The 25,033-nt window shown below is 38.0% G+C and overlaps 1 protein-coding gene across 1 annotated transcript in view; it reads left to right on the top strand.

The window, feature by feature from the left end:
- Positions 1 to 25,033, top strand: part of LOC124778371 (tubby-related protein 4) — a 138,255-nt gene that overhangs the window by 97,303 nt on the left and 15,919 nt on the right. The window contains exons 10-12 of the mRNA XM_047253639.1: positions 8,973 to 9,132; positions 15,433 to 15,615; positions 24,692 to 24,857. Of these exons, the coding sequence (XP_047109595.1) occupies positions 8,973 to 9,132; positions 15,433 to 15,615; positions 24,692 to 24,808 (460 nt within the window). The 3' untranslated portion in view covers positions 24,809 to 24,857. The remainder of the gene's footprint in view (positions 1 to 8,972; positions 9,133 to 15,432; positions 15,616 to 24,691; positions 24,858 to 25,033) is intronic.

Below are 25,033 nucleotides of genomic sequence, written 5' to 3'. Positions count from 1 at the left end.
GTTCCTAGCACTGTCTGACACTGTCAAAAAATTTCCACTGTCCCTGTGTCCTCTTTCTCTCATACTTGTGTCTCCTTCGCTCTTTCTATATCACAACCACTGTCTACTGTCTTCGAGTATTCATTACTTTTCCATCTCTTTGCCACTCCCATCTTCTCTCCTACTTAAGAATGTGTACAGTATTGCTTGCCAAAATTTTCGGAAATATTTTTAAAGGTGCTGAGGAACGTAGAAAGAGACAGTTGGTACCATACTTTCCATTCAGTCTTTTAAATAAACAGGAACTTATTCGCATTTTTGAGCCCCGATAAAAGCATATTTCCACTGGCTCCCTGTTGTAACTCATATGAAAAGAAATAAAATTTAAATGATTTACTTATGTGAAACTGAAATAACACAAACGCAATTTTACACCTGAGACCAGATTTTTATGTTCAAAAAATTTTACCTGTATACTACAACACAGGGTTCCCAGCGGATAACGGAGACACTGTACAGCACATTTCTCTGTGCTACGTCACTTCATACATTTTCACCTCACACCAGATCTTATGTGCATGTTTTCCGTGTAAAAGCAAGGTAACTTTGAAACTCTGTGCCTCGGAAATGGATGAAGACGCAAATAAAATTTTCAAGGTTGTTCGAGTTCAGGATGTTAGGCATACATCGTAAAAATATAGTCATTTGCTGTCCACAGCTGTCGTGAAACTGCAGCTGGGTTTTGGTACCCAAAAAGCAAGTTTTTTTGGATGTTTCACGATAGTGGATAAAGATTTCTGGAAATACGGACATGGCTCTTTTAGATAAATGCCTATGAAATATACTGTTTAAATTTGTGCAATGGGCTGCAGTTATTTTTTCTTTAGATTTCGCTTATACCGTATTTTATATTTAAAAGTTGGGTAAATTTGAACCTCTGTGTCTTGGAAACAGATAAAGATATCAAGATTTTCGATATTAGCTCATAGAGGTATACCGTAAAATTTCAGGCATTTGCTGTGCATAGCTATCTTGGAATCTTCAGCTGGGTTTTATTCCGCTAATGACGGTGAAAATATAGCGAAAAACCTTTGTGGAGTTTTCGAAGGAGCCTCTCCACATTCCTTTAATGCATCAACACTTGCGAAGAGCAACAGCACTTTTGCCTTTGTTTTGATAAAACAGCCTTGCGAGTAAAGACCTGCTGTCCTTTCCAGACCCATATTGACTGTCTGCAACTGTAATGCCTGATGCATGTGTTTCAAACCTATGACACCGTACCACTATTGGCTCCTAATGGCAAGTCATGACACCAACACTACTAACGCAAATCCTGCAGCACATAGTCTGAATTTAAATATTTTCCCATCTACATTTAATCTTTTCGATAAGTGGAACTCTTTTTAATGTCCATCTTTCCATTCTGCAGTTTTGGTACCAAACCAGTTCTGGCCTGTTACATCCCCTGTCTTTTTTCAGTCTCCTGGGGCCCCTCTTCCATGTTGGTTTAAAGTTCTTCATCTGATATATAGTTCCTCTAGGTCTATTTTTGTAGACATTCATTCAATTTCTTTTTGTTTTCACCTAGTTTTTCTTTCACGCTCCAAATTTTAACTCCTTGATTTGTTTCTGTGTTTTTTTTTTAAAGCAACAAAGGTGCATTATTTGCAACAAAACAATAACTTATTAATAAAAGGACACACTTTTAAATGCTGATATAACGTTTGCCGCCTCCGTAGCACAACAAACCGTACTAAAAATGACATGTTTTGGAGAGATTTTACACAACTGTAAATTTGTGAACTACCAAATACAGCTTGTTAGCTTTGCAACCACTGAAAACAACATGGCGGCTGCTCGGTTTGCTTCTGTTAGCCAGTCATAGCGCAGGAAATGTGATCGCGGTTGTAGTGCAGTTGGGACCTAATGCCACAGCCCAAAATAATTTAAAAACCTTAACTCTCACAAATATTTGACTGTTTCCCCTCAAAGCAATTTCAGCTGTTCTGTTAGGTCCCAACCTAACCATAACCTCAGTCACATGTCCAATGTTATGACTGGTTGACGAGTTCGTGTGCTCTGCACTGTGATTGGCTGACCAAGGCAAACAGGGCAGCTGCCATGGTGTTTTCAGCTTTTTCAAAGCTAACATTCCATATTTGGTGCTTTTGTACTGTCCATGTTATGGAAATATGCAGTTTCAGTGATACACCACATTGAAGATCTCTCCGAAACGCATCATTTTTAGTACAGTTTGTTGAGGCAAAATGCCAAGAAATACGCTACTTAGTTGTGAAAAATATGTGTTTCTGATTAATTCCACACAATTCGACCAATGCACAAAACGTAAAAGACATCTCGTGTATCTGCTATCTTCACTCCTGAACCACTTCTCAGAGCAACAGTCGCTCTCCCTCTCTCCAATTCCCTTCCCCACCCTTCCACCACCAACGATGTGTGACTGCTGATGATAACTAAAGTCAAACACGACATCAAACTTATTAAACTAGGGGAATATCCCCATGTAACTATGGGAAGAAATATTTTGGTCAGGTGTTAGGAATGGTGTAATAGAGACACGAGATGCACGCATGTCCACACCAGACAGTCCCTCCCCAAGAAATTGGCCATTGTTGAACACGTAGAGCCTTTTCGCACATAAACATACTATGCAGTGCAATGAACCAACATTTTGGCACAAGCTTCTTCCTATGTACTATCTGATCAAAAGATGTTCCGCAAAGGCTGACCCCATGTTCCTACGCCCTTTATTGGAAGATGTTCTTTAAACATCTGGTGCAAATGGCGCATACACCTAAACCTACGTGACATAGAGCTACTACGTCATGAAGTTAAGGAATATAGACTCGACACGCTTGAGGAACTACAAATTTATGAACACCTAATTACAGATAGAGGCAATTTACTGAACGATCAACTGTATCTAAAACATAGGGCATACTTCGAAGGCTTCCAGCCTATATTAGGTTTACAGTAATTCATAATGCATGTGACCATTACAGTTTCTGTAATAATAGAACCTTTCCCACAGATGTTCATACGAGATTTGTTGGTCAGTTTATAAGGCTCTGTAGACGTAGCCATGCTGGATACTGTAATTAACTTACAATAATAAAGTATACAATTAATTCATAGCAAAAATGTTATCTGACGCGTGCATAATAAGAGTTTGATTCTATACGTCTCGGGCATGCGCGCCGCCCTCTGTGAGGCACACCGTGAAGCCCTTGCGGTCCGCAGTCTCTATAGTTCAATTTTTTTATCTTGGCGGCTCGCGCATGCCCGCCCAGACGCGGGAGATTGCTGCGTTGCCAGTTGCACACGACGCACGCGCCAATAGAAGCAGCGCCATAGTATAGCATAGTTCGCAAGCTTACGTTTAGGGGGGAGCGCGCAGTTCATGAAGTAAAGCTACCACGGCCGCATTAACCCTTTCGCTGCTACAAAGAAGTGCTCCCTGCATTCCGCGCTGTGCGCGATTTTGTCACTGCACTGCTCGCCTGTGCAGACACATCGTGTTCCGACTGCTTTGACACTCTTATCAATCGATTCCACAAAAACAATTTGGCCCAAAAATTAGATTTTTACACATCTTCTTGACTGATACCTTCCCCCCATAAATGACGTAATTTTGTTTCGATGTTCAACGCAGTTATTATGCAGCATTAAATATAGTAAATCATTGCACGAAATTTTGAAGAGTTTGCAGAGGTAAAAGTCCATAGAGTATACAGTAAATTTTACATGAAATTTAGGTATCTTGTCCACATTTCATTCTCATCATTGTGGCAACTAAAATGGACCATACGGAAAGTATACGCTATGGACTTCTACCTCTGCAAACTCTTCAAAATTTCGTGCAATGGTTTACTATATTTAATGCTGCATAATAACTGCGTTGAACATCGAAACAAAATTAACTCATTTATGGGGGGAAGGTATCAGTCAAGAAGACGTGTAAAAATCAAATTTTTGGGCCAAATAGTTTTTGTGAAATCGAATGATAAGTGTATCAAAGCAGTGGGAACACCATGTGTCTGCACAGGCGAGCAGTGCAGTGATGACAAAATCGTGCACAGCGCGGAATGCGGCGAGCGAGCACGTGTCTGCAGCAGCGAAAGGGTTAATAAAGAGACAAAGCACTAGAAATTTCAAAAAATTGCATTCAAACGAATATAATTCGTGAAGTAAGGCACTTCGATATTGTTTTTAAATAATGAAAATATTAAGCGCCACACAAGGTTGAACTCATAACCTTTTGCTTAGCAGCCCAACACCTTAACCGTTACGCTAACGCACCTCGTCTTGCTACATAACGCCATGAGTGAGTACATAACGCAATGAGGACTATAATACGTCACGCAAAATATTGACAAACACTGTTGGCATGACTAGGAATTACTCACGCTTCATCGAAGTACAATAGGAAATAAACAATTACCGCTGTTCTTTATTGCGAAAAAGCGGTTCGTGAGAGTGATACAAACACCTTTCCTTGGTATAAAGAATGCTTTTTCCAAACTTTCTATAAAAGAATGTCTGCTATCAAGACATTGCCTTTGCTCTATTACTTTATTTATGACTGAACGTTTCTAAAACTGAAGACACCCGTCCATGCTCTGCACTGCAGTCGAGATGTGGCAACGTCGTTCTCTGTTCATTGGCTGACTGTGTTTTGTGACGTCAGATGCGCAGAACGAACCTAAACTCGGCCGCCAACATAAATGACGCGCACTTTAGTCACATGACGAGGCCCATACAATGGGCTTAAAGTGAATTTGCTACAGCTTGTTTAATAGAAGTGACAAAACCTTATGGTTATGCACCAGTTTTATAAAGTTGACTTAACACATGGCTTGTTTTAGGCAAACATTTAAATAATATTTTATGTAAGTAATACACGTTGCATCCTGTAGGATGACCATACCTAATATAACTTACTAGCACATTATAATATTAACTTTTTTGCAGGTTCTGAAGAAGACGTTATTACTAACGTTGAAACCTAGGTAAACGATAAAGTTAACCTGCAACTGTAGGCTGTATATTCTTATATAAACAATGTCAGTTTCTGTTCATGCATAAAAATGTTAAAAATTATGAAATATCTGGACACTCCAATGTAATGCAGAACTGACCACTAAATGTAACAGGAGATGGCATTCCCAGCATAAAATGAGATGGAGAGAATTTTATTCTCAGTAGAGAAGCAGTAACATCAGAATGAGTCGATTAGAAGAGTTCAGTGACTTCGAATGTGGGCTGGCTACTGGATGTCACAAGAGTAACAAGTCCATCAGGGGCATTTCAACCTCTTTAAAGCTGGTGATGTGATTGTGCAGTGGAAACACCTAGGTGCAACCAGAGTGAAACCAAGATCAGTTGGATCTCACACAGTGATGGACAGTGACTGTCACCTGTTGTGTAGGATGGCTGCAAGGATCCCATGAAATCAGCAAGAGGAATCCCTCATGAGTTTCAAAGTTCTGTGAGCAGTCCAGCTATCATAAGGACTGTGAGATGGGAGTTAAAAGGCATGGTGTGCAGTGATCGAGCACTCCTCGTATGCCACACATTTCTGCAGTCAACGCTAAGCGATACTCGATATGGTGTAAAAAGTCTTCTCTGGCCAGTGGATGGCTGAGAACAAGTGATTTGGAGTGATGAATTGCACTTTACTCTGTGGCAGGGTTTGGGTTTGGCAGAAGCCTGGAGAACGCAATGTACCATTATGTATAGTAGCAACATTGAACTACTGAGGCAGGGGTGTTATGGTTTAGAGGTGTTCTAAGTTTTTATGGTGTGGTCCCCATTTGCACTTAATACGATAACGGTGAAGAGTAGATAAACCCCATGTTAATGTTCACTAATAGGTGTCTGGATACTTTTTATCAGATAATGTAAGGACGGCTTCCTCAAGAAGTGACAGGCATGTCATCAGTAGAGCATGAACCATTTGTTGCGATTGTTAAGTATTTTGCACCAGCGAGCTTTCAGCAGCTGGCTGTGGAGACATGATGCAGCATTTATGGAATGGGAAAAAACCTAACTATGATGGTAGGTGACCGTCGCCCCAAAACACGGTCCAGGATTAGGGGCGACAGGTATACATGGAACAGACAGCTTCATAGAATCTCATTAGATCAAATCATTTGACTCAGATTGATACACCAGTCCAGATGGTAACGAAAAAGTCTTTCCAACTCATTCTTAAGGCCAGTTCTCAGTGCACCTCACAATTTAGCGAGGTGCAGTATACCCTACTTCCGCCATAGGTTCTGGTTCAAATGGCTCTGAGCACTATGGGACTTAACTTCTGAGGTCATCAGTCCCTTAGAACATAGAACTACTTAAACCTAAGTAACCTAAGGACATCACACACATCCATGCCCGAGGCAGGATTCGAACCTGTGACCATAGCAATCGCGTGGTTCCAGACTGTAGCGCCTAGAACCGCTCGTCCACACCGGCCGGCGCCATAGGTTCTCTTTAAGGTGCAACACAGCTTTGTAATGTGTGACGGATAGGCATTGTTTAGTTAAATATCGATGTTTTTCGATGTAGAGTCTGTCGAACTTGGGGCTCTAGTCTTCTGGTCATGTTAAAGATAAAAGTTAAAGTCTAAAGTGAATGTAAAGCAGACAGTTAATAGGAGAGAGACTAAATAATATCGTCAGTGATTTACGCAGATTGTATCTTACGTCATTATAAGTTATCATTGATAATTGGATTACTTCTATAAAGGGAGGAGAGTGATTTCAGCAGTCTGTGTGTGTCTCTAGAAATCGTACTGACAAATATTTGACAGTAAATACCGAAAATGTCATGAAATTTTTGGAGGATTGAGGAATGGTGAGAACTGAAGGCGGCTGGTTCCCAATTTTTCTATCAGATAAAGACGTACATATTCGTTTTTTTTTTTTTTTTTTTTTTTTTTTTTTTTTTTTTTTTTTTTTTTTTTTTTTTTGTGCTCCGCCAGAAGCATTTTCCGCTGGTTTATATAAAACGAATTCTACAGGCCTGTAAAGTTTCCATAGTGTACTTTGACGTACATCAACGACAAATAAACACCTATGCATAGTATAAGGTAAACACAATGAAGTGACGGTTATACAGAGAGAGTAAGTCATAAAGTTTCGTTGGTGTAAAAATACTGGCTGAAAACAGTGATCTCGGAGATCACTGGCTGAAAACATTGTTTAGTGATCTCAGAACCCCTGCGTCTGCCATGACCCTAGAATCCTTGCTATGTATTCACTACGTGAGTTAAAACTTCTTTTCCGCCTCAACCAGATTGTACGTGGATAAGCGCGATAACTGAACCTCCAGATTTCCGTAATAAATAACGATGTTGAAAAAAGTATCAAGGTTCCGCAAAAACACCGTTTTAATAACATGTGGTAAAAATTTCGACAGTTTCTTATTGATTGAAATTACATAAGTGGCCATTCCACAATTGGTACTTTTGGCATTCGAAAAATCAGGGTTTTTCGGATGTATTTGATAACGGATTTTGATAATTGCAGTCCACAGGTCAAAAATGGTCAAAAATGGCCAAAAACCGGTTTTCGCTATTTTCTGCATGAATACGATAACTTTGAACCTCTTTACATCGGGAGTAGCGAATGACATTGAAAGAAGTTTTAAAGTTCACCGAGAATGTCATCGTGAGAACATATGGTAAAAATTTCGTAAATCTTCCGTCAATAGAAATTATAGGAGTGGCCATCCACACAGTTTGTACTTTTCGTATCCAAAAATCAATGTTTTTCAGGGTTTTCTTAAGAACTGTCCATGAAAAAATGGTGCTTTTATAAGCTACCTACGGTCCACCCTAGGCCACACCTAATGCAAAGGAACCAATCGATTTGTTCAGTTTGCCTGGGCTGTAATGTTTAAACTTTGATCTTGTACTGTAGCAGAGCTACAGCATGCCCGCTCTTCGATAGGTATACAAATGGTAACTAGTGCAAGGGCTATTCAAAACACTTGACCCCTACGTGTCTGTGGTCAATAGAGGTTGAGTTATGAGCCCCTGAACAAACGCATTTTCGCAGACAGCATTTTTGGAACATATTGGTACCGTCTACAGATGATAACCAACCCACCAATTTTCACTAGCAAATTGGCAGGTGTTCATTGACGAATCTTTTACCATCTCAGCCCAATTTCGTTTAATTTTTTTTACCCCTAGGTGTTTTCTGTAGATTCTCTCAGCTTTCTGTGCACTACAGTCTACTGCATTACAGATTAAATGCAGTCTGTAAATTCCTGTAACGATCAGCACTTCAACTTTGATAACCAGTCATGAAATGTAAACAATAGTGAAGTCCACCATGGACAGATAATTTTTTTTTTTCTTCTTGTAGATCGCATTACCACCATCTTCGATGTGGCAAGCAGTTGTTTTTTTTTTTATGAAAAGTAACCAACTGACAAATATATTCATTCAGTTTCTCATCTCAGTTAATTCATCATACACCAGCAAATTCACATCCAACCATTGGTTCTTTACCTCAAAATACTCAATGTATAGCCCCTACCATCTCCACGATATTAGCCCTAAATGTTTTGGACACCTTGTGACATATGGTAACATCTAAGCGTGTTTATAGAATGTTCTGTATTTACAGCAAGTACTGCGTATCACACATAGAACAACAAATATATTGTGTCCTTGAAATTTGGGCTGTATCAGAATTATACAACCAATAATTGTCCAGTGTTCCTGACTTTCTTCAGTGGTTTGTAGCGATTAACCTGCAGTGTAAGGAAGGCTATAAATTCAACTACAGTTACTTTTTCTCACAATTATTTACTGTTGAAATGAATGGGAAATATATGGTAAGGGGGAGAAATGTAGCATTGTCTACATGTCATAGTATTTATCTACTCCTCCACACCCTAATTTTGTTTTTGTGAACATGAATGTCTAATCACAATTGCTATCATAACCCTCTTTTCCTTTTCAGGAAGCATTTGCTCAATTCACCACTTTTGTCAAGGCGACAGCGCAAGAACAAAAGTATAGAAAGTTCTGACGATGAAATTGTCCACTCAGGAGATGAAATATTTAATGGAAGAAATTATAGGGATCTAGAAAGTTTCCAAAAAGCACAGTTGCGACAAAAAGTGAGTAGCATAATATTTAAAAGTATTATTAATAAAATGCCAGCATTTCTTTGTGCTCTACAAGCCGTTTTCGTACAGTTAATCCTTGTAATACATCACTACATTTCAATAAGTAGGCCTGTAATCTAAACATTGGTTTTCCTATGTTTGTCTGCAATTGGAGCAATTAAGATAACTGAAAAACAAAGTTTGACAAAACACTGATTGTGGTATGGAGGATTTAAATAGCTCCATTTACCAGTAGCACATTTGCATAACCCACACTTTAATTACTAAGAAATTATTAATGATTTTGATCTGCTCTATTTTGTCATATTCTTCATTCATTTAATTTACTTGGCCCCATTTCATTGCTATATGTGATGCTTACTGCTGTCAATTCAGCAGATGAAATAATTGCGACCTATGAACAATAACTGACTATAAAAACTCGGACTCCAAAGAACAAAAGTTATGTTTTAGATCTAGTCCATTACTGCATTTACATATGTCTGCCTGTGTCTATATATGTGCGGATGGATATGTGTGTGCGTGTGTGTGTTTGTGTGTGTGTGCGCGCGCGCGCGCAAGTGTATACCTGTCCTTTTTTCCCCCTAAGGTAAGTCTTTCCGCTCCCGGGATTGGAATGACTCCTTACCCTCTCCCTTAAAACCCACATCCTTTCGTCTCTCCCTGTCCTTCCCTCTTTCCTGATGAAGCAACCATGGGTTGCGAAAGCTTGAATTTTGTGTGTGTGTTTGTGTTTGTTTGTGTCTCTATCAACATACCAACACTTTCGTTTGGTAAGTTACAGCATCTTTGTTTTTAGATATATTTTTCCCCACGTGGAATGTTTCCCTCTATTATATACTGGGTGATCAAAAAGTCAGTATAAATTTGAAAACTTAATAAACCACAGAATAATGTAGATAGAGAGGTAAAAATTGACACACATGCTTGGAGTGACATGGGGTTTCATTAGAACAAAAAAAAAAAAAAAAAAAGTTCACAAAGTGTCTGACAGATAGCACTGGACAGCAAAACGTCAGTGACTGCTACCGTGACGGGTGAGAGGTACACCGATATGTTACAGAATCACATCATCCCCAGCCTGGTTGATAAACACCTGCTGGAACGTACAATGTTTATGCAGGATGGCGCTCCACCCTATATTGCTAGACGCATGAAAGATCTCTTGCACATGTCATTTGGTGATCGTGTGCTCAGTCGCCACTTTCGTCATGCTTGGCCTCCCAGGTCCCCAGACCTCAGCCCGTGCAATTATTGGCTTTGGGGTTACCTGAAGTCGCAAGTGTATCATGATCGACCGATATCTCTAGGGATTCTGAAAGACAACATCCGATGCAAATGTCTCACCATAACTCTGGACATGCTTTACAGTGCTGTTCACAACATTATTCCTTGACTACAGCTATTGTTGAGGAATGATGGTGGACATATTGAGCATTTCCTGTAAAGAACATCGTCTTTGCTTTGTCTTATTTTGTTATGCTAGTTATTGCTATTCTGATCAGATGAAGTGCCATCTGTCGGACATTTTTTGAACCTTTGTATTTTTTTGGTTCTAATAAAACCCCATGTCATTCCAAGCATGTGTGTCAACTTGTACCTCTCTATCTCCATTATTCCGTGATTTATTCAGTTTTCAAATTTATGCTGACTGTTTCATCACCCAGTATATATAGAGGGAAACATTCCACATGGGAAAAATATATCTAAAAACAAAGATGATGTAACTTACCAAACGAAAGCATTGGTATGTTGATAGAGACAAAAACAAACACAAACACACATACAAAATTCAAGCTTTCGCAACCCACGGTTGCTTCATCAGGAAAGAGGGAAGGAGGGGGAAAGACGAAGGGATGTGGGTTTTAAGGGAAAGGGTAAGGAGTCATTCGAATCCCAGGAGCGGAAAGACTTACCTTAGGGGGAAAAAAGGACAGGTATACACTCGCACACACACACATATCCACCCGCATATATACAATGTCATTCATTGTCCCAGATAAAAATTAAAATTTAGTTAAGCATTTTGTGTATGTACATGTGATGGTGTGATGCTACTGTGGAGGTGGCACCCCTATATAGGCTATTGCCAATTGGGAACATTATATTTTAATCCAAGTCAGCACAGGGTTCTACAACCTGCTAAGACGAAATGTCAATACTATAAGACAACCAAACTTCAGTGGATTCTCTCAGAACAGTCTCAGTAACGAAGAAGTTGCAGCAGCCACCTATGTCATATTACATTTCATTATATGCCCTCTGCTAAGCAATGCTCCATCACTATGTATTTTTGTTGTTGGAAACTTGTGTGGCAGCAATGCTCCATGCACCTGTCCTCAACAATATGAGCAGTTTGATCAGTGCATGCTTTACCAAAGTAACATGAAATTTTATAAACAGCCAGCTTCCTTAGCCACAGGTCATATTTAACAGAACCCAAAAGAGCTTAACCTTGGCTACTCTATGAAACAGTCTTTATGCTATAATTTCTAAAAATTGTCCTTATTTTACCTCATATGCTCCCAGCACATGGTAGGAAGGCAACTGATGAAACCGTGTCTGGACATTCTAATTTAGGTTTTCCATGATTTTCCTAAATCACATAAGGCAAATGCTGGGATGTTCCTTTGAAAGGGCACAGCCACTTTTCTTCTCCATCCTTCCCTAATCCGAGTTTGTGCTCTGTCTTTAATGGACTCGTTGTTGATGGGACCTTAAACACTAATCTCCTCCTCCTCCATCTTGTTGTACTTCCAGTTGTGGTCTGGACTCTAAGACATGACAGATCAGCTTCTCTAAGAATCTGTTTTGTTTCAATAGTGACTTCAGATGTTTGATTCCATGCAGTAATCTTTCTGCATCAGATATGGTACACAGTCTTTGGACCAGCATCCTCAGGATCCCCGTGCATTGATACGGTGGGCTGACAGCTAATTACGAGCAAATACTGGTCAGTATGTGTAGGTGAACAGTAAATTATATACCACAGAGTATCATCATTCTGCCAGGCATACGATCATCTTAATAGGGACAGGGGCTATCCTCTAAGAAAGTCATGGAACTCAGTGCTGACCTGCATTAAAGCATGACATTCTCATTCAAGAAAAGACTTTAATGATTAATTATAGCAGCAGTACCTTGTTTTTATTTGCCTCTTTCACTGGCAGTGATTATATCCTTCGCAATGGGGGCAGCACTCGCTACATTTAGCACATGTACTGAGACTCTCCATTGGCCTATACAGAGATGCCAGCTTCAGAACAACTAAATAACAGAAGCATCACCTGAAGATGATGGCCAGGTAGACCCCCAAAATATTGTGTGAACTTGACTTGGAAAATACATCTGCAAACCAAAGAGAGAATCATAAATTATTCTGATGGGGAAACTTACAAAGTCAGTGGTACATAAATTACAAAGATGACTACACATTTGCGGACTGTGAATAGCATTCATAAAGGTCATATAGAATCTAAAACATTGCCAGTATTGAGAGCAAGCATTCGTCATTCTGTAAAATTGTCAGTTTCATTTCAGTTTCATCAGTTCTATTGATCATATCCATACAATATTTGTGCATGTGAATTGGACAACTTAACATATTTCAACGAGTTGGAATGAACATTGGTTCTGCAGTCCACAAGTAACAGTTGCTTGCATCAATAGAGAAATAGCTCTATATTAAGGTCACATATGATGTATGCCAGCATGGAATCCTGAGTTCTTTGAAGAATGTGCTCAGTGTTGATAATATGCAAGGACAGAGTTGGTCATGACAACAGAAGCTCACAAGTTTTCTGAGCCCCCAAAAAGCATGAATGTTTCAAGCAATACAAAACTGATGATGAAATAATGGCCAGAAAATTCATAATTCACAGACTCAATACATCATCTGTCTTGGTTATGATGAAGGTCACACAAGAGACTGGCGCTACATCGCTATTGCCCAATCTTGTTCAGGATGCCTGTCAAAACTTCCTAGAATGATCATGACATTCCAGTGGCCTAATAAATTCCATATTTTTTTAGAAGAAAAATAGCAAGTTACTTCATTAATCAACAAAACTATTGTGTGATTTATGTAAAGGTATTGTTTGAATTCCCAAGGAGATACAAGGTGTAGATGTGTTTTGACATGATTGCTGCCATATACTTAAATGAAGTGAATGAGGGAATCTCATCCAGTAAGAGCACATGTTTATTTTTTTAAAAAAATTCAGTCCTGAGAAGGACTGAGTTTAAGGAACTTCATATGGATTAATGTATAAATTAATATAAATTTGTTTGTAGAAGCATTGCAGTCAGATACATTGTTGTACATGTTAAACGAGTCATTAATTTGTCATTGTCTCTCTCTCTCTCTCTCTCTCTCTCTCTCTCTCTCTCTCTCTCTCTCTCTCTCTCTGTCACACACACACACACACACACACACACACACACACACACACACACACACACACACACTCTTAGCAGCATTCTTCCATTTTTCAGAGTCTCCTTACTCTCATGGAGACACTCCCCTCGATTTCAGGTTTCTCTTGACCATGAAGAGCACTACATAATGACATACTTCCACAGACAATATGAGATGTTTAGAATTTAATGGCAAAGGTTTATAACAGCTCAGAAACTCAAAAGAGGTTCAGACTGATTCCAGTAATGGAAAAACAGCTCGACTAGGAGCATGGGTTAGTCCATGACATGCAGAACCAATGTTTGTCAGAACATGTGTCACTTTCTGTATGCCTGTCGCAGTGGCCGAGCAGTTCTAGGCGCTTCAGTCTGGAACGGCATGACTGCTGCGGTCACCGGTTCAAATCCTGCCTTGGGCATGGATGTGTGTGATGTCCTTATGTTAGTTAGGTTTAAGTCGTTCTAAGTTCTAGGGGACTGATGACCTCAGATGTTAAGTCCCATAGTGCTCAGAGCCATTTTTCACTTTCTGTATGGACTTTCTAATTTATATAAGTTGTTCCTGTCATTCTTCTGTTTATAACTCTGAACTCACATTATCCTTATAAATTATCATTATTTCTTACTACTTTCACTGAACTGGACAAATGAAACTATAAAAATTGTCCTCCTTTAACCACCACTTTGCATGCAATTATCGCCTTTAAAAATATTTTATTATGGACTTTACTATGCATGTTGATCCCACATAATAAAAATAAATTTATATATGGAGTACTTTTGAAAAAAATCATCTCTACATTTTGCAGCATTGTGGGTATATATTAAAAACTAATTAGAACAGATATTTTTTCGGATGACCAGCAGAGTTGACTATTCGCCCTTTATTCAAAAATTTTTGACAACCAAACCTCTTTCATTATGTGCTGTTCACTGGACTTGCCTGTGCTTGCAGCTCAGACTCAAACCAACAGTGTGTTATTATTGCTTTGATTATAGGCAGCGATAGTGTGTGTGACCTTCACTCTCAATGCTTGGTGAGATTCATGCCACTGAAATATTGTGCATAAAATTTGAGTTGTCAATGTAGTGGAGATAAGCCACCTTTTAATCGTACTAAGAAAACACAGCAGTTTAAATGTCACTAAAGAATACATAAAAATTTTAGTATTTTGTCCAAAAGAAATTGAAGGATAAATCTACTACTGTATCATGAAATTAAACTATCTATGCATTCCTCTATCATGTGTCATATCCAATGTGCATCTGTGAGTGGCATTCCTTAGTTATGGGCCTGTTTAGAAATAAATGTTTTCTGTTGATCACTGCCTCAGCATTATGGTTTGTTAAGTAAATCTTGGTATATGTTATAACTGGTTGTACATGCAGAGACTGAAGTGATATGATTACTTTATCTATTTATGTTTGTTGAATTTTGTATAGGTATAATTTTATAAAGTCCAATTTGATTCCTCTGATATACTTTCTCTTATGTCAACAGTATTTGGTGCAGAAATGGTTATATTTATTTCAGTCTCAGTACAGCTGCACTACCTTTTCCTTGAATGTAGAATGAAACTGCTTTACTAGTCTTGTATTTAAACACACAATAAATTACTGTGGTCTTTTTTTGCAAAAGAAATAAGAGAAGATCAAAATTAATAGATACAAACATTTTATACATTCTAAGTGTTTTTGCTTGTTATCAAGACATCTTCTTCCCAAAAATTTAAATGCCATTAATATTACTGAAATAGTGGAAACACATGTAAATTTTGCAGTTTTTTAAATCAAAATGTTGACATCAAGCATATATAGACGTGTACAGATGTGCAAGTGAATATTTTACTTCTAAGTTTCTCGCTTGTTGCACAGCTAAAACGTGGAAAAGGTATCGATGGAAGTCCAACGCCTCAGAGTCCACGGCGCAGAGAGTTCGTGATGCACAACAAAGCTCCCATGTGGAATGAGAGCAGTCAGGTGTATCAGCTTGACTTTGGTGGGAGAGTGACACAGGAATCTGCTAAGAATTTCCAGATCGAATTCCGAGGCAAGCAGGTGAGCAGTAAATGAAATACTCTAACATTTGTGAAAACTGCTACATGAAGACTAATACAAGGCACTGAATTGAACTTTGTGGCTCAGATTAGAACTGCACATAATATCTGACTCTGGGAACTCACAATTGTGTGAAGCCATTGCATGTTATGATGAGTGCCTTTAAATATTATGTAATGGAACCAAATAATGCTTGCATGCACTACCTGATCAATAGTACCTGGACACTGAGAGAGGTGTGTCCACCTTTTACCTTTGCAGTGGCTTAAATTTTGCTGAGAACACATTCAGTGAGGTGTCTCAATGTCTGCATTCTCCTTTGTAGACTGAGTGCACTTCCCCAGTATAAACTGAAGTCTACCACCTGCTTTACCCAAAACTGAGCCTACAAGATCATTCCATTTCATATCCCTACAAAGTATTACACCCAGGTATTCGCACGAGTTGGCCAATTTCAACTGTGACTCATTGATTTTATAGTCACAGGCTGCTACTTTTTTACATTTCATGAAATGCACCATTTTACATTTCTGAACACTTAAAGCAAGTTTTTGATCCTTGCACCTCTTTGAAATCTTATCAAGAACTGACTGAATATTTATGCAGCTTCTTTCAGACAGTACCTCATTATAGATAACTGCATCATCTGCAAAAAGTCTAAGGTTACTATTAATGTTGTCTGCAAGGTCATTCACATACAACGTGAATAGCAGCGGTTCCAACACATTTCCCCGGGGCACACCTGAAGTTACTTCTACATCTAACAATGACTCCCAATCCATTATAACAAGCTGCATCCTCCCTACTAAAAAGTCCTCAGTCCAGTCACAAATTTTACTTGATATGCCATATGATCTTACTTTTGACAATAAGTGTAGGTCTGGTACTGAGTCAAATGCTTTTTGAAAATCAAGAAATACTGCTTCTGCTTGGCCGCCTTGATCCAAAACTTTCAGTATAAAGCTTTCATGCACAGAGTAATGTATACAAAAAGCTGAAACCAGAATAGGATAAAAAGTCATCTCATTTGCCAAATTAAGGAAATTTTCATGCAAAAATAAACTAAAGAATCTGTGTGTTAGGCAATAGTCATGGCTATGAAATTTCTGCAGTGTTGATGGGAACATGTAATTTCAAGGGAGCTAGTTCTGTACAGCCAGGGGCTTCACTGAGTGAAATAACAAACCTAACAAAATTAACTGACAGCTAGTTTGAATACAAACAATTTTGTTGTGTTAAAAGGTGGGTCAAACAACATCTATAGAAACCAGACATACAACGTTACTACAGAAATGAGGAAATGTTTAAATAATTTAGTTTGTGCAAATTTATTTGTCCTGACTATCCCACATCATCATGATTTACCAACCTGGTCATATATGGACCAGAAACTAGTGTTGCAAACAACTGCATCACTGAAGTATTTACTCACACTAAGACTGTCACTGCTGTAGACGTAAGCAGCTTGGGGCATTTGTTCTATGCAGTCTATGGATTTCATTTAAATGTATCAGGAAAGGAGTTACTTGCATTTCAAGGAAGAGTGATTATAAAAGGATAAGTGGCAAACAAATAGAGATTATGAAGTGCTTTAGACAAGTTGCAAACAACAGTCTCATGGGCCAAATGCAAATTACCAAGAGAACAGAGATAAATGAAGCAAAACTTGTAGAAGCTCCAGAAGTTAACTCACCTACCAATTGTCACCAGAAAGCAGAAGCCACACACAAAAAAAGACACTAAAACATTTTTAGAGTATATGCTACAGAATAAATGCCATTAGGTAAAGAACTAAAAACCACTTCAGCTAAAGTTTCTAAATGCCCAAATTCTGTTGTATTACACCATAATATTAAGTCATTCACAAATAAGATTACCATGTTGGAAGAATTACTCCAGTACAAACTGAATGTAGACATAATCTGCGTTGTTGAACATTGGCAATGAAATGATGAAGCAAGTTAACTTCAGTCTCAAGATATGCATTGTTGTTGTTGTTGTTGTGGTCTTCAGTCCTGAGACTGGTTTGATGCAGCTCTTCATGCTACTCTATCCTGTGCAATCTTCTTCATCTCCCAGTACTTACTGCAACCTACATCCTTCTGAATCTGCTTAGTGTATTCATCTCTTGGTCTCCCTCTACAGTTTTTACCCTCCACGCTGCCCTCAAATGCTAAATTTGTGATCCCTTGATGCCTCAGAACATGCCCTACCAACCGGTCCCTTCTTCTTGTCAAGTTGTGCCACAAATGCCTCTTCTCCCCAATTCTATTCAATACCTCCTCATTAGTTATGTGATCTACCCATCTAATCTTCAGCATTCTTTGTAGCACTACATTTCAAAAGCTTCTATCCTCTTCTTGTCCAAACTATCTATCGTACATGTTTCACTTCCATACATGGCTACACTCCATACAAATACGTTCAGAAACGACTTCCTGACACTTAAATCTATACTCAATGTTAACAAATTTCTCTTCTTCAGAAACGCTTTCCTTGCCATTGCCAGTCTATGTTTTATATCCCCTCTACTTCGACCATCATCAGTTATTTTGCTCCCCAAATAGCAAAACTCATTTACTACTTTAAGTGTCTCATTTCCTGATCTAATTCCCTCAGCATCGCCTGACTTAATTCGACTACATTCCATTATCCTTGTTTTGCTTATGTTGATGTTCATCTTATATCCTCCTTTCAAGACACTGTCCATTCCCTTCAACTGCTCTTCAAAGTCCTTTGCTGTCTCTGACAGAATTACAATGTCATCAGCGAACCTCAAAGTTTTTGTTTCTTCTCCATGGATTTTAATACCTACTCCAAATTTTTCTTTTGTTTCCTTTACTGCTTGGTCAATATACAGATTGAATAACATCGGGGAGAGACTACAACCTGTCTTACTCCCTTCCCAACCACTGCTTCCCTTTCATGTCCCTCGACTCTTATAACTGCCAACTGGTTTCTGTACAAATTGTAAATAGCCTTTCGCTCCCTGCATTTTACCCCTGCCACCTTCAGAATTTGAAAGAGAGTATTCCAGTCAACATTGTCAAAAGCTTTACCTAAGTTTACAGATGCTAGAAACTTAGGTTTGCCTTTCCTTAACCTTTCTTCTAAGATAAGTTGTACGGTCAGTATTGCCTCACATGTTCCACCCTTTCTACAGAATCCAAACTGATCTTCCCCAAGGTCGGCTTCTACTAGTTTTCCATTCGTCTGTAAAGAATTCACGTTAGTATTTTGCAGCTGTGACTTATTAAACTGATAGTTTGGTAATTTTCACATCTGTCAACACCTGCTTTCTTTGGGATTGGAATTATTATATTCTTCTTGAAATCTGAGGGTATTTCGCCTGTCTCATACATCTTGCTCACCAGATGGTAGAGCTTTGTCATGACTAGCTCTCCCAAGGCTGTCTGTAGTTCTAATGGAATGTTGTCTACTCCTGGGGCCTTGTTTCGACTCAGGTCTTTCAGTGCTCTGTCAAATTCTTCACGCAGTATCGTATCTCCCATTTCATCTTCACCTACATCCTCTTCCATTTCCATAATATTGTCCTCAAGTACAAGTCCCTTGTATAGTCCCTGTATGTACTCCTTCCACCTTTCTGCTTTCCCTTCTTTGCTTAGAACTGGGTTTCCATCTGAGCTCTTGATATTCATACAAGTGGTTATCTTTTCTCCAAAGGTTTCTTTAATTTTCCTGTAGGCAGTATCTATATTACCCCTAGTGAGATAAGCCTCTACGTCCTTACATTTGTCCTCTAGCCATCCCTGCTTAACCATTTTGCACTTCCTGTCGATCTCATTTTTGAGACGTTAGTATTCCTTTTTGCCTGCTTCATTTACTGCATTTTTATATTTTCTCGTTTCATCAATTAAATTCAATATTTCTTCTGTTACCCAAAAGTTTCTACTAGCCCTCGTCTTTTTACCTACTTGATCCTCTGCTGCCTTCACTACTTCATCCCTCAGAACTACCCATTCTTCTTCTACTGTATTTCTTTCCCCCATTCCTGTCAATTGATCCCATATGCTCTCCTTGAAACTCTGTACAACCTCTGGTTTAGTCAGTTTATCCAGGTCCCATCTCCTTAAATTCCCACCTTTTTGCAGTTTCTTCAGTTTTAATCTACAGGTCATAACCAATAGATTGTGGTCAGAGTCCACATCTGCCCCTGGAAACGTCTTACAATTTAAAACCTGGTTCCTAAATCTCTGTCTTACCACTGTATAATCTATCTGATACCTTGTAGTATCTCCAGGATTGCTCCATGTATACAACCTTCTTTCATGATTCTTGAACCAAATGTTAGCTATGATTATGTTATGCTCTGTGTAAAATTCTACCAGGCGGCTTCCTCTTTCATTTCTTAGCCCCAATCCATATTCACCTACTATGATTCCTTCTCTCCCTTTTCCTACTCTCGAATTCCAGTCACCCATGACTATTAAATTTTCGTCTCCCTTCACTACCTGAATAATTTATTTTATCTCATCATACATTTCATCAATTTCTTCATCATCTGCAGAGCTAGTTGGCTTATAAACTTGTACTACTGTAGTAGGCATGGGCTTCATGTCTATCTTGGCCACAATAATGCGTTCAATATGCTGTTTGTAGTAGCTTACCCCCTCTCCTATTTTTTTATTCATTATTAAATCTACTCCTGCATTACCCCTATTTGATTTTGTATTTATAACCCTGTATTCACTTGACCAAAAGTCTTGTTCCTCTTGACACCGAACTTCACTAATTCCCACTATATCTAACTTTAACCTATCCATTTCCCTTTTTAAATTTTCTAACCTACCTGCCCGATTACGGGATCTGACATTCCACGCTCCGATCCGTAGAACACCAGTTTTCTTTCTCCTGATAACGACGTCCTCTTGAGTAGTCCCCGCCCGGAGATCCGAATGGGAGACTATTTTACCTCCGGAATAGTTTACCCAAGAGGACGCCATCATCATTTAACCATACAGTAAAGCTGCATGCCCTCAGGAAAAATTACGGCTATAGTTTCCCCTTGCTTTCAGCCAATCGCAGTACCAGCACAGCAAGGCCGTTTTGGTTAGTGTTACAAGGCCAGATCAGTCAATCATCCAGACTGTTGCCCCTGCAACTACTGAAAAGGCTGCTGTCCCTCTTCAGGAACCACACGTTTGTCTGGCCTGATGTTAATAAAAGTTATACTGAGCCAGTTGAAAAAAGACTTCAACCTATCCATTACTAAGCTACCGGACTTTAATTTCATAATTATTAACATGTATAGAGCATCAAGTGGAAATCGTCAAGTGGAAGTCATCATGAACAAACTAGAGATTCTGCTGAACAGGATCAGTGCATTAAATATGAAGATTTTGCTATGTGATGATTTCAATACTTTTCAAAAGTATCAGTAATGCTTTGATAAATGTGAGTAACACTTTCAATTGGATTTGGATTGGATTGTTTGGAGGAAGAGACCAAACAGCGAGGTCACCGGTCTCATCGGAACCATCCCAGCTTTTGCCTGGAGCGATTTTAGGGAAATCACAGAAAGAATGCCACATTCAATTGATCCCCACAATACATTGCCCGAAAAGATTAACAGAACTTCATCGTTGATCAAATATTCATCTCAGACACAAGTTACAAAAGACTACTGAGCATGGGTTACAGTGATCATGAGGTACAGCTGCTGTGTATAGAAATACCAACAGGTAGTAGCAGTTGTAAAAAAAAAGCAGTTGGAAAAAGAACTTTTTCTGAAGACACTATTAAAATTTTTAATTTCTTACTGGTTGAGGAAAATTGGAAAAGCATCTGCATTCAGAATAAGGTTGATAGCACATACATGTGTTTTCAGAATATCTTTCTTTACGATTTTAATATAGCATTTCCAAATAAGCCAAAACTGTAAAACCTAACAATACTAAGCAATGGACAGCTAAAGGAATAAAAATATACAGTGAGACAAAAAGACCTCTGCAGTACTGTTGTAAGAAATATAGAGTCATCCAAGAATTTTCAGATTATTGTAAAGCCTACAAAAGAACCTATGGTAGAGTAATGTGGGAGGCAAAAATTATGTGGAATGACAAGTTGATAAGAAACTCATCCAAAAAATGAGATCCAGGTGGAGAGCTGTAAAGAAACAAACTTTTAGCTGAGTACCAAAAAAAATAGAATGTGTCATTAACACTAGAGGGCTCAAAATTCACAAACCCAACTTCAGTCATGACAAAATTCAATGAATGCTTCACTTCTCTGGCTGGAGACTTCATTCAAATAAACTGTAAAGAACCAGTCCCAAGTCTCTCCAGCAAATTGGTGATCTTGATTGCTTCTTTGAATGTTTATGAAACAAATCCTGATCAGATAATAAGTAAGATTAAATCGTTAAGCAATAAAATGTCAAGTGGCCCTGATGGAATACCTGAATTCATATTAAAAGAATGCACTCACCACGTAGCAAAACTGCTGGCAAAAATTTTCAACCTCTCTGCAGAAATTGATCTCTTTCAAGATACTCTCAAAACAGCAAAAAGTTTCACCACTACTAAAAAAAAAAAAAAAAAAAGGTTCTTCTTAAAAATTCTAAAAAACTCTTATGACAGGCTTTTAAGTTTCATAAAAAATAGCCTCCTCTTATGGCACAACACCATGATTGTAGAAAGTCTGAATCCACACAGACATTGTTTTTTGAGTACTTAGACTATGCTTTAAAATCCAATTATGAACATAAATTAGTTGCAGGTATTTTTCCAGACCTGTCAAAACCCTTTGACATCCTGGATCATAACATTCTGCTCGATAAATTTTAAAGACAAGAAGTAAGAGGTGTAATAATAATAATAATAATAATAATAGCTTTATTCAACATCGAATGGTATACTGCACATGTACAAAGAAACAGTAATGATTAAAGTTATTTGTACAATACACAAGACACATTCTTCTGAATATGTCATTAATTTACAACAAAATTACAATAACATGTTTACTGATTTCTATTCACATAATTTCACAAAGCATTTGTTGTTCTTCATATAAGTATGGTACTCTTCTAATGAGTAGAAAGGCTGTTTTACTAAAAATTTCTTAAGTTGATGTTTCAGTTTAATTGTAGGAAGAGCCATGACTGCACTGGGCAGTGCATTAGCTAATTTTATACCTGCATACTGAGGCCCCCTTTCGTAAAGTGCTGTTCTGTGGCTGCCAATGTAAAATCTTTCTTTATTTCTAGTATTGTACTGGTGGAAATCTGAATAAGTGTTTGGGTGCAGTCTTTTCACAAGCAATATGGCTTTTAGAATGTATGTGTTTATAACAGTTAACACCTCTGTTTTTGGAAACAAGTTGCGACAAGATTCCCTATATTTTGCTCCACAGATTATTCTCACACCCCTTTTTTGAAGAATGAGTAGCTTATCTAGATTAGCTTTGGTTGTTGCCCCCCAAATTTCAATACCGTAGTTCAAGTGAGAGGAGAAAAGAGCATGGTATGCAGTCTTTAGGACTACGGTGTCTCTACAGAACTTGCTAATAGTACTGATTGCAAATACATTTTTTGACAACTTAGTTGCTAGGGAGTCAATATGGGTGTCCCATTTCAGGTTGCTTTGGATTGTTATGCCAAGGAATTTTACACTAGACTCTTTCTTTACCAATTCATTGCCCATGTATAATTTAATTTCATTATTCAAACTACTTTTGTTAAACTCCATCAAACATGTTTTACTGGTGCTTACATTTAAGTGGCTTTCATTAAAAAACTGAACAATTTCTTTTGTCACATTATTGCCTCTAGTTCATTACATGATTCCTTTTTACGTACAATGGACGTGTCATCGGCATACAGAACAATTTTGGAATTTATAGTACAGTATTCAATATCATTTACATAGATCAAGAACAGAAGGGGGCCCAACACCGAGCCCTGGGGCACACCATATTTTATGCACGTGATCTCTGATTTGTAGACACCACTTTCCATTTTAAGTAGAACAAACTGTTTTCTATTGCTCATATAACACTTTATTACGTCATAAGCAGCGTCTCTAATGCTTAATCCATAGCTGGTTGTGTTTGCACATAAAAAACTGGAGGTAGAAGGTTTTCTGGGGACTCTCAACTCACAGCATAAAGGCTTTTTAGAATGCATAAAAGTGCTATGAATAATTTGTGGCCTTAAAAAGATGGAGTCTATAAATCTCATTTTTTCTGGGCTTGATGTTTTGAAGGTCCTAAGTTTATACATTTATGGAACTGTCTTGTTCTCTAGAGGCTACCTCTTGAAAACAAGTAACTAACTACATAACAAAATATATATCACTGTTGTACCAGAGGAACATCAAATATACATAAAAAATGTCGTAGAACAACAGCCTGTCAGAGGAGCATAATTAACTATGGTGTAATACTACATAATAATATACCAGAAGAAATATAATTGCAACATATCCAATATTTAAAATTAAACAACAGGTATTTCTATTAAAGCAATATTTCTGTTCTGTAAAAGAATTTCTGAATATGTAACAAAGAAGTTGCTTAAAAATTAAATTGTAGGAATAGGTACCTAATTTTATAATTTGTTTACTATATGTTGATACTATGTATTATTGCAAGTTTTCTTTAACCTGCTCAGCATCACTTGTACAATTTGTGCTGTATAGAACTGGACAAATAAAAAGATCAGAATCAAAGTCAAAATTTAATGTGATTTTTCTGTGTGTGTTTATGCCTGTATTTGCTATCAGATAAATAGATTTCGTAATACGTGTTTGATTTGAGTCTTATTTTCAAGTTCTTCCTACACGAATAGGAAATTACTAAAAAATACCCCCTTTACACTGAACAAAATGAGGCAAACTCCTTTTTAGCATTTGCAATAACTCACTGTCATTTGACATATTTCTTGACAGGCCGAATATGTAATACTGTCACCTCTATTCAGTAGTAGAGTTAGAGAAATGTCAGATTTAGAAGACATGAACAAGACTTTATCTCTTTTCCAGTTTTGATTATTTCTGTGAGAATATAAGTGAAATAGAAAATTTGTGAATTGATAACTAATTATCTTTTTGTCTAGGTGATGCAATTTGGCCGCATTGATGGAAATGCTTACACTCTAGATTTCCAGCATCCTTTCTCAGCACTGCAGGCATTTGCTGTAGCACTTGCTAATGTTACACAGAGGCTTAAATGAATGAGGGATCATATCAACATAATTCATCAGTGGATTATTATATGCAGAGGTAACTATGTGCAAGATATTTTTCACCTATATGAGTGGTATATGTATTGAGTCTGCTCTGTCTCATTTGTTTTTTATGTTAAATTGTGTGTGTTTCATTACTTTGCTTGTAAAAGCTTGCAAGGCACCAGAGTTGCATACTGAAACGGTTGATTAGGTTTCACACAATTCTTATAC

Source organism: Schistocerca piceifrons, chromosome 1, assembly GCF_021461385.2.
Source record: "Schistocerca piceifrons isolate TAMUIC-IGC-003096 chromosome 1, iqSchPice1.1, whole genome shotgun sequence".
Lineage (NCBI taxonomy): Eukaryota > Metazoa > Arthropoda > Insecta > Orthoptera > Acrididae > Schistocerca > Schistocerca piceifrons.
Note: the sequence above shows the minus strand (reverse complement) of the source record. Positions and strands in the feature narration are given on the sequence as shown.